This window comes from Branchiostoma lanceolatum, chromosome 10 (assembly GCF_035083965.1).
Source record: "Branchiostoma lanceolatum isolate klBraLanc5 chromosome 10, klBraLanc5.hap2, whole genome shotgun sequence".
NCBI lineage: Eukaryota > Metazoa > Chordata > Leptocardii > Amphioxiformes > Branchiostomatidae > Branchiostoma > Branchiostoma lanceolatum.
Genome location: NC_089731.1, coordinates 16,054,030 through 16,064,806, shown reverse-complemented (window position 1 = coordinate 16,064,806; position 10,777 = coordinate 16,054,030). Strand labels below are relative to the sequence as shown.

Below are 10,777 nucleotides of genomic sequence, written 5' to 3'. Positions count from 1 at the left end.
GCAAAGCTTTCCCAGGGTGGAAATACACAGAGGGGGGACCAGCAAACGCGCTGTATGGATATTCTGAATCAGGCTACATCGATGAAACGCTCTTCGAAAGATGGTTTACAAAATACCTTTAACAAAATCTTAAAGCTTCCCTACTAGGTAGGTAGGTAAAGTCCCCCCCCCCCAAAAAAAGGTCTTTATACGTATTTCGGAAACTCTAAAACCGCTTTTCTTGCCGTGCCTTTTTGTTCTAATCCCTGATTTGCAACTTTTTAAGGCCATCGTGAGGTATGTATACCAAGTTTTGGTCAAGGGTGCAGAAGAAAACGGATTCCAAGGCTTTGACTTGAGTGGAACGTTATTATTGTAGGGAAAGCTGTAGGCTTCAGTAAAACGTCGACGTCTTTAGTTTTGAGTGAAGGAGAGAAAAGTCATACGTATATAGCCAATGTGGGTCACAATACTTAGGCCGCCTAGAAGTAGAGGGGAAAGACCGAGCCTACGCACTTTTGGTCAACCGCAGGCAAGGGACACAATCATAAAAAGCAAAGGTATGGTTGTTCTTATGTAATGTTTATATATACGAATACATTACGTGTTATGGGTGATGTAAATATGGGTATGTAGGTTGGGTGCATGGTTTGGTATTGTGGGTGAACATGATAGTTAAATTTATATAGTATGGGTTAGAGATACACGGTTATGTTAGACGGTGGAATAATGCATCCTTATATGTGGAAATGTTTGTTTGTAGGTACTACGTGAGAGACTCAACATGTTGGAGACAACTGTGCAGAGGTTGTCAGGTCAACAAACAGCGGAAGCGATAAAACAACAAATTTTGGAGCATGCTGCACGACCAGCCGCTTTATTTGACCGTAGAAAAGTGGTTGCGTTAATGGACACCCTGGTGGATGTGGCGAGAGCTGAGGGCCACCCAAAATCCTAAGAGTTAAAAGTGATTGTAACGTAGTTGCATGCCCAAAGTTTCCGATTTTAAGAATTGTTGGTGGACCAATATGGTTCCAAACTGCGTCACAAAGATGGAGAACCCTGGCAATGGCAGTCGTGAAGACAGACTGTTACAAATATAATTTCAAATATTATTCACAAGCACATAGTCGCCGAACTAACTCTTTTCGTACAAACAAAGGCATTTTTTCGTGTTTAAGGACAACCATACCTCAAGCACGATAAAGAACCCACCACACTAATCGAAAAAGAGTAGAAGTCCTTCTCAGAGTGAGTGGATTAAAACCTACAGTTCTATGGCCGCACATTGGGCAATTGCCATAGTGATGTCACCTGCGTGCCAAATGGCAGTCGCTACAGACTCTTGCAATCTAGCTCTGCAAATTGTAAGCTATTTGCAAGTCAGTCCATGGCTGTGAAGAGACAGTAGTCTGCCCACCCAATAAATAAAATCCAGCCAATTAATCAATTGTTTGGGATTGTGGTGTGTACGACACTCATATACTGTATGGTATATCTTCTTGTTTTATGTGAAGAAACAGTCTGAGACTGCAATAAATAACACACTAATTCTGTATTCAATTATGTCACAAAATTAGCAACAGCACTGAGTCTTGGTAACGTATACTTTCACTTTCTCCAAGGTGGCTGAAGGAGTATAACATCACCTTGGAATCTGAAAGAACCTCTCGACGAATCACAAAGTCCCTGATTGAAGAGCATGGCGTGACATCTCAACTGCTACCCTTCACAGCTAAGGATGGTGATGGCGTCAACACAGTGAAACTCCTCCCAGCAGCTGCAGTCAACTCCCTCATAGCGACAGTTGAAGCCATCATAAGACGGAATGCTGAAGAAGGGTAGGTCATGCCCAGCTTTTCTGAGCAATGACAGTTCTATGCACTAAGGAAAATAAATGAGGCTCCTCCCACAAGTATGTGGGTGTCTTACACACCACAGTTCCTAACAATTGATTAATTGGGTGGTCTGTCAATTTGATCAGAATTATCAGATATAGATTATAACACAAGAATTCTGTTACAAAATGTATCTTGCTATATCTGTGTAGGAAGCTTCCTTGGCACAAAGGAGCGATTCCTGATGATGAACTATGGATAAAGGTGCTAGGCGACCATGGTGGAGGGAGCTTCAAGGTCGCGTTCCAGGTGCTCAACAAAGACAGCCCCAACTCTTAAACCAACACTGTAGTCTTCTCTATCTTTAATGCCAAGGACTCCAGGGAGAATCTGGCTACAGGCATGGGCAGGTTTTCTAAAGAGATTGCTGAGCTGCAAGGAAGAGAATGCAGGTAAGCATCTTATGTATGCTATGTATCAAATTACATGGATATTACCATATGTGTGCCACAGCTGTACAAATTTACTGGAGCCAACTTATGACAGGAAGGCACTTTGTATACTACAATAACAAACAGTTGCATAAAAAAATGGGAAGTACACATTTAACATTTACTAGCACTCTGACAGATACAGTTTGAAGTGCAACATTCTGGTATGAAATATGAACATAATGAATGAAAGCAGAAATGTATGAATCTGTGGGAAGATCGAATGTTACAATTTTTCTTCTTTCATTTAGGTTACCAGATGGTCGAACTGTTCGGCTCCGTGTCCGCAGACTATGCCTTACTCACTGGTGTGGCATATCAGGAGCATGTGGTATGTACCTAATTGATTTATTTTTGTCTCTGTTCCTTATTTCTATAAAAGCTACCAAACAAATACACTCCATGTTCTCTCTGTAGGCATATTAAATCCCCATGAACTTATATGATTAGGTTGAACCTCGCTATGTATGACTGCACAGGAGTCCGGCCATGCCTGTACTGTGAAGTGAGAAAAGAATGCATGAAGCTGCCCAGGGATGGGCGTACGTTGCTCATCCCAGAACGAGACCTGGCAAGGATGGCAACACAGTATGCAAACTTCATGCGGACTGGCAGAGGGAAGCTGAAGTATGCAAAGTACTTCAGAAATGTCGTGGCTCCGGCCATGTTGAGCATCACACTTGACCAGGTCAGTATACCTCAATATCATACGGTAAAAATAATAAAAGACCTATTATATGAACATGAACACAAAATAATAATTCATGATGCTATCTTCCTACTAATCTTTCTATGCAAAGGACCAGTCATCATAATACCTCTGATGAATTGTAAATCATAAAATGATATTTTCAAACAGGTGTGCATCCCTGGCCTACACTTGAGCTTGGGGATATTCCATAAGCTGTACGTAATGCTCGAGAACGACCAGAAAAAGTGCCAATCAGATCAACGTGGAACTGAAGAACGACCAGACCTTAACTGAATTTGAAGAGTTTGTAATAAAAGTCCATGAATTTTTCAGTTCTCTCTGGGAGTTCATGAACGAGTGCGCTACGTCCTTTATCACGATGCCGATCAACGCGGCGGAGAAGAGAAATGACTCAACCTAAGAGTCCTGCAAATCATCGACAACGACGCCAACGACAACTTGTCCGCCCCCATGATAGCCAAGAATCCGGTTACATTGGTTTAATGCAATGTTCTCGTGCTTTTCCCCTCAGTACCGGGGCAGGATGGATCTCACCATGAGGGACATTTGGAGAATTTGGGAGCGCCTGGGTGATGACATAGTGAGAAGAGCCTAAGAGTCCTGCAAATCATCGACAACAACTTGTCCACCCCCCTGTTAGCCAAGAAGACCATTGTCCTTGACGCTATCTACATGGCGATGGACGCATGGCGAGATGTCAGCATTGTCACCATCAAGAACTGCTTCCGGAAGTGTGGGTTCAGCGTATCCTGTGCGTCAACACTGAGATGGAAGCCGACACCGCTGTCCCACCTCCCGAGGGTGTTGCGGGCGAAGCCTTTGAAGAGTTCGTGGATATTGATGCTGGACTAGAAACCACCAGAGATGCAACATACCGTGGGATTTGTGACGAAGTTATGGAGCACAAGGCATCGCCCCAGCTATCGAGACGACCAGCGGCTCCGACGATGACACTGAGAGCGACCGCCAGCTTCAACGGAGATCCAGAATGCCTTCGAAACAACGATCAACAGATAGTATATTGTTTGAATAATTACATGTGCTTGTAAAAACAAGAAAAAGCTTTAAGTCTTGTAATTTACTTTTTCGTGCTGTACAAGTGGCGGCATATATACAAGTCCGTTTGTGTGGTTAAACTCTCAATTATTCTTCCCCTGATAACTTGCTGAACTTTGAGGCTGCACACAATTTCCAAACGGAAGACTTCCTGCAGCAAAGTGAAACGAATGGAGAAACACACCAGAATGGTTTTCTCTTTCTACAAGAATTTGCTGGTGGAGTCAAAGAGGACGGGAAGGCCAGTGAGCATAGAAGACCTAGGGCCCTGTTCTGAGATTCCAAGTCCTCTAGCATGTGAGGAAACTGGATTGCCATATAAAGGAAAGAAGGCGAATGCCACAAAGTTTGATGACGGCGGTACACAAATGTCATCAACTTGGCCAAAGCATCACAGCATGTAGAGGGAGAGGTTTTTGTGCTTTCAAAAGAAGTGAAAGCTATGTCGGAGGAAATTCAGGCATATGAAGAGAAGCAGATGAAGTTTGAAAGAGAGAAAGTCACTGCACAACACAAACAGATGCAGATGAATTAGGTTGGGAAAAACTTTCGGATCGTCGTCACGTTCACTCTCTGATCATCATGTTCTACAAAATTGTCCATGGCCATACTCGCCAGTATCTTAAGGATTTGATCCCTCCTGAAGTCTCCATTTCTACTTCTTATAATCTTCGCAACAAACTTAATCTAAGGATACCGCTCTGCTCTACAACTCGATATCAAAAGTCTTTTATTCCTTATGCAACGCATCATTGGAACGGTCTTGGTATAGCTGTTCGATCCTTAAATCTTTCGTTGTTTAAAAAACATCTAGTGAAATTAGTACGTCCCTCTTTCTATTCACATTTTAGTCATGGCCCCCGGTACACTTGCGCCCTCCTCACACGCCTTCGCACCGGCACGTGCAGTCTTAACCTAAGTTTATTTACACGCAACTTAGCAACAAGTCCAGCCTGCACTTGCGGATGTCGAAGCGAAAGCGTTGCTCATTATCTTTTGTACTGCCCTATATACAATCAACAAAGACTCAACCTTCTGGGCAACCTACGGAACCTTTTAGCCCCTATTCTTGATATTGATACTTTGTCTGATCAAGCCTTCATTTATTTATTATTAAGAGGTTCATCCTTTGTTTCGTATGATTTCAACTGTAACATTTTAGGCTTGACTCAGCGCTATATTTTGACAAGCAGACGTTTTAAAACTTAGTTCAGGTATATTGATATATTCATTGTTTGTTTGTTTGTTAGCTTGTTTGTATTGGACGACCCAATTGCTGTTTCTCATTGCTATTGTACTTGTCTATGTAACTTGTATTTTTTTCCAGAGGTGATGTTTAATATTAGCTTCAGCTAGAGTACATCACCTCTGTGTCCTGTATATTCTTCTGTTGTTTAATAAAAAAAAAATAATAAAAAAAACAAACAGATGCAGCTGGAAGCCCACTCTAGGAGAGAGAATCTGCTTTTCTACAACATTCAGGAAGAAAGTATTTAACAGCCAAAAGCAACGGAAAAATGTTAACACAGGTAATGATACATGACCTGAAGTTACTCGAAGAAATGGTCAAAAACTTAAGATAAAATTCCGTTAGAATTGGTGAAAAAGCACGTCCTAGACCTACCATAGCTAAGTTTGCCTGGTTCAAAGATAGGGAAAGAGTGAGGTTAGCTGCCAAAAATTTACAAGACACAGCAATAGGTATATCGGAAGATTTCCCCAGACAAATCAGGGAAGTGATCATGAGAAAGAGGCTTCTCCCTGTATTAATAGCGACACGTATTGCACAACCTCCTAAGTATGCTTTATTGAATGTTGACCAACTTTTAGATGGAGAACTGCACAATGGCCTGGAAGCAAAACGCCCTTATGTAACGTAAGTTGATAAACTGATTTAGTGATACCCCTCTAATTAAGACGAACTTTTTTCTGAATAAGACAGCGCCCTAGAACTTTATATGTATGTTTGTATACGCATGTGTTGTGTTAACTTCTTACCACGGATCCCTGTAAGATATGTATCCTTAAGGAAACAATATTGTTGCTACATTGTACATCTTCTTTTCCACTTTTCAAGAAAGGGGAAAAACTTCCATCGGCCCAACCATGATAAATCAATCAGTGTATCATTATGTACATTTTTCATGACTCAGCCTAAAGTTGACATTGGTTGTTATAATTGTAATGGGCTGGGCGACCGCAGGAAGCGAAATGAAGTATTTACTTGGTTAAAAAGACATTCGTCAAGCACTATCAAATTTATTGCCTACTGTACAGGAAAACAGGAAACCCACTCGTTAATGTCTGTTGAAACAGAATGACAGTCAGACTGGGGGGGGGGGGCAAATATTTCCAACCATGCCTTAAGTAATAGTATAGGAGTAATGAATTTTTTTCAAGGCCAATGTTTCCTTCAGGGTCCATCAGACCTTGAGTGACAACTCCGGTCGGTGGATTGTGTTGGACATTTCTTTAGACTCCATGCGTTTCTGCTTGGTTAATATATATGGCCCCGAATACATGGGGAGTTAGTCCAGCCTCAGGGACAACAGCGATAAAACCATTTTCGATCTTCACACTAAAGAGGAAGTGGTCTTCGGAACGCTTCTATGTGTACTCAGAAGATGACATTGCAGGTGAGTTTATGCTTACTAGTCTTGCTTGTTTGAATTGTATATACAGAGTATAGTACAGAGTATTTGGACTTTAATTTATGTTATTAATATTTTCCTTTGCAACAGAAATTAGAAGATTGGAAAACAATGTCACAATGCTTCCAGCACTCAAGCGTCATGGGTTTTGCTTAGGTCAGTAAGGAAATCAGAAACGTAACACTTATTTTCTGACTTGAAGGCCCTGGAATCAAATACCAAAGCCAAACGAACAGTTCAAGCCACAGTTCCTGACCTAAGTCTCATCTCCCAAAGAAACAATAGGTTCCCCGCTATGAACCACTAACCGGGGGCCAACGGTCCTTTCAAATTCAACAAGTGAAAATGTACATGTATAATGCATTTTCTACTTGGAACTTGAAGAAAGTGATCAAGAAACATTGTGCGGTAGACGCGTATATCATGATTAACATATAATTGAAATCATCAGATAGCTACCAATAATATTTTTCTTAAGACATAACCCGAATCAAAAGAAATGTTAGAAAACCCCCAAAAAAATACAAAATTGGGTTATGTCTACAAACTTTTGCTTAATAGCGTCAAGCTTTTTTGGAGACGCTCGGACTTCGAGTTCCCGCAGTTGGACCCACGATACTAAACAGAGCTACTAGTCTGTAAAAGTACTAGTAGCTCGACGTCTCAGGCCGCACATACTATAAGAAGTTACCGATTACGTGTTGACAGTAGAAAACGCTAAATTGGAAAAATCTTACGGTCATTCTTAAAAATGAACCCTCTTTGAATATGAACCAGGGCTCGATCTTAACTATGTCCCGATGTCCCGGGGCCACTAAAATTTAGGCCGGGACAACTGAAAAATCTATTTGGGACACTTTTGGGACAATAGGAAAATAATCAACTAATCAACATCAGAATGTCCGATCTCCCCGCGGTAGACCGGATCCGGACCGCAAGCGACCAAAACGTAATCTAAGACGACCACGTCATTTTCAAATGTGTGGCGACGTCAGTTTTTAATGGTAAGTTGCGGGAAATCACAGTAAATCGGCTCGTGTGCCGCTGGCAGCATCGCGCGAAAACGTAAACAATAGCCGAGTAGGTCTCCATGTGCACAATCTGCGGGGCGGTTCCCGACTATCAGAACAGCCGTAAATGTATCAGATTCCCGGGGAATCTCCTTATTTGGAAGTTAACAGTCCGCGGTTGACCAACACAGAAGTTGTTCTTTGTAAAAGATTCCTTTCTCTGTCAGCGCGGGGATAGAATTAATTCTTAACATTTTTTCGGACAAATTTCTAGAGCAAGGTTACGTCATTTTCCCATCCATAACAGCGAATTAATGCACAGAAAATTAATTTTTACAAAGAGAGGAAGATAAAGTTTCAACTTATTTAGAAGCTTCGCCATGATTGGACGATTCGGCTACTGCAAATTTGTGGTACCGCCCACAAACCACCGACTTTCCTTTTAGCAGACTTTCTGCCGCCGACGTCGCCATGGTCGCGATTGTCATCAAAGGCTGCCGACTGTCAATCAGCGGCAACTTTGTGGGAAAACGCGCGAGTAGGATCTCCGTGTGCCAGTCAACAGCGAACCTCTGACGATTTTACGTTCCCTTAACTTTCCCACAGCGATGCTTGTACAAAGTTTTTATTAGACGGAAGTTCCACGTTATCTGTAAGACGCAGAACAGCGGTTTCGGCTTCCTGGAACGGGCCGGCGGCGTATGTACTTGGGTGAGAGGGGTGACGCGATTTCTTAGACGGGCCAAGGGCCGCGGCAAGGGACTTTCGTATTAGGATTTTCGCCGCAGACCGCCGAGGGAAGATCACCTCGGCGGCGATTTTTCTGGAAACATGCCGGCGTCGAAGCGTACTATACCAGGAATATCGCTTCCAATTTCGCACCGAAGAAAACTTCTGACAGCGACGATTGTTGCGCTTCGACTTAGGACAGCCGGACACAGCCAAAAAAAAAGGAAAACTGGTATCGACTATTGATATTGTTGAGTAGCTAAATAAACTATTGATATTGTTGTTTCTGAGTTTCAAGTTGTCTTTCACCAGAAGTATTGTATGTCAAGGTCCTGTGGAGAAGTTGATTGACTGCCACGATTGTCATAAATATGACCCTCAAAACTGGAAAAAAAGCCTTCTCAATACCCTAAAATGCAAGAGCTTCCGGGGGCTTCGCCCCCCTGGGTCCCCCCAACGGGGCTCTGCCCCTGGACCCCGTCGGGGGCTTAAGGCAGCCCCCGAACCCCTGCCCCGATGCTGTGAAAAAAACCTGGCGAGAACACTGTTCATTCTTTTCTTCCCACCTGCCACTGATAAAGTACAAGTGGTCCCTGTAAATGTACTAGACTAGTGTCACTCAGTGACTCACTGTGTACTGTTTATTTTCAGAAAAAGATTATGTTCTTAAAATGACTTTTTGAAGTTCCCAGTTCCCACTTGCCACTTGTTACATGATAAGACACTGCAGCAAGTGGTCTACCTGTAAATGTGCAGTGGACGTTGCACTACTATCCATAAGATATAATGTAATAAATCTGTTGTTGTCTAATAAAATAAAAAAAACAAGATAAGTTTGAATCTGAGTTGATTATTTCAATGGACAATAAGCTTACACAGCAATACTGTACTCTTACTGAGCTTTACAGTTGTTGTAATACATAATTTCTGAAAATAGGGTTGGGACAGTCCATCCTCACTTCGGGACAGTTGAAATTTATTTTTGGGACAATGCTGGGACAGTAGGGAAAAAAGTTAATTTTGAGGCCTGTGAACGCCCCAAAATAGAATATTTTCCACACGTTTACGGTATCATTTCAAAAAAGGAAATCAGAGCTATTCAATATGCTGCTAGTTTTACTGTCAACACGCCTGACAGGTGGGGGCCATGTTTCGATCTGGAGTTCGAGCTGCTGTTTAACGACATATGATTTTGCCTCCTTAAAACTTATATCACAAGGGAAGCAAAGATATACTTGTTCTTTTTATGTCCAAACGTTCTTCTGTAACAAAGTATTCTTCCTTCGCGTTGCTGATAGCGTGGTCCCACATGGTTGGGAATTCTTGAACCCTGTACACCGCTGGCATATGATTGATTTCTGACCAGCATACTTCGGTTTACGATGTAAACAAAGACAGTCAAAGTTGTTTATATAAAAGTTGTACTTTGAAATGTCAATGTGGCGTCTAATTTACCCCTGAATAACAACTTTACTTTGAAGCGTCATTATCCAGATCGACCCATATGTTTGTAACAAGTACCGCCAGTATTTTACAAAGGCAGCATAGCGGTGGGTAAATCAACGACGCTAGGCCCCAAAATTAAGTGCTTTACGCCTGCACTGGGAATAATAGTTTCCTGACCACTATCCGTAGTATCGGCAGCGCGGCAGAAGAATGCTTTGTTCGCAGAAGACATGTAACTGCCACTCAAAAACAACAATCATAACTTAACTTCCCCTGTGATGTGTTTTGAGGCCACTGAATCTCTTAAATGGCAGAAATATATCCGATAAGATTCGGTAAACATGGGTCGAAATCAAATAGTTCTCTGGGTGTCCAAATCACTCCAGATCTTTCGGACGATGACTCCATTCGTAAATACACCCGGCATTTCTACACAGAAACCAACTCGCTTATTCGCATATTTGGCCATTGAAAGCGGATCCTTTTCATGTCACACTGTAGTGCAATGTACTGTGCTCAGCTTTGGTCAAGCTCTAGAGCTGGAACCATTCATGGAATACGGGTTGCCTACCATGACGGCTTTAAAATTCTGTTGCCTCAACCGAGAAGCACTAGCAAAAGCGAACTTCTTCTAAATATGCGTGTTGACACATTTGACGCCAAGCGTCGGAAACTGATGCATTCGTTTGTATCTCGGCTGTTCGGGTCTGAGAATTACATCATTAAGGCACTGCTCCACTCGGAGGCCTTCCCGTCGAGTCCCTTTAGGCGACATTACTGTCAACTAGTTCGCCCTCGCCCATGTAAATTCTTATTTTAGATGTATTGTTGATGTGTATGTGTCTGTCTGTCAATATAGGCCGCC

At 42.3% G+C, this 10,777-nt stretch overlaps 1 protein-coding gene across 1 annotated transcript; it reads left to right on the top strand.

Annotated features, from left to right (window-relative positions):
- Positions 1-2,033: 2,033 nt before the first annotated feature.
- LOC136443010 (uncharacterized) lies at positions 2,034-3,420 on the top strand. Its single transcript, XM_066440056.1, has 5 exons — positions 2,034-2,269; positions 2,560-2,639; positions 2,788-2,996; positions 3,168-3,244; positions 3,333-3,420. The coding sequence occupies exons 1-5, from the start codon at positions 2,220-2,222 to the stop codon at positions 3,418-3,420; spliced, it is 504 nt and encodes a 167-aa protein (XP_066296153.1). The 5' UTR covers positions 2,034-2,219.
- Positions 3,421-10,777: the final 7,357 nt, after the last annotated feature.

Bases quoted from the DNA above. Each gene is read 5' to 3' on its own strand.
- LOC136443010 (XM_066440056.1), top strand. From the start codon at position 2,220: ATGGGCAGGTTTTCTAAAGAGATTGCTGAGCTGCAAGGAAGAGAATGC. The intron at 2,270-2,559 runs GTAAGCATCTTA...TCTTTCATTTAG, and splicing joins CTGCAAGGAAGAGAATGCAG to GTTACCAGATGGTCGAACTG. The intron at 3,245-3,332 runs GTGCCAATCAGA...TGAATTTTTCAG, and splicing joins CTCGAGAACGACCAGAAAAA to TTCTCTCTGGGAGTTCATGA.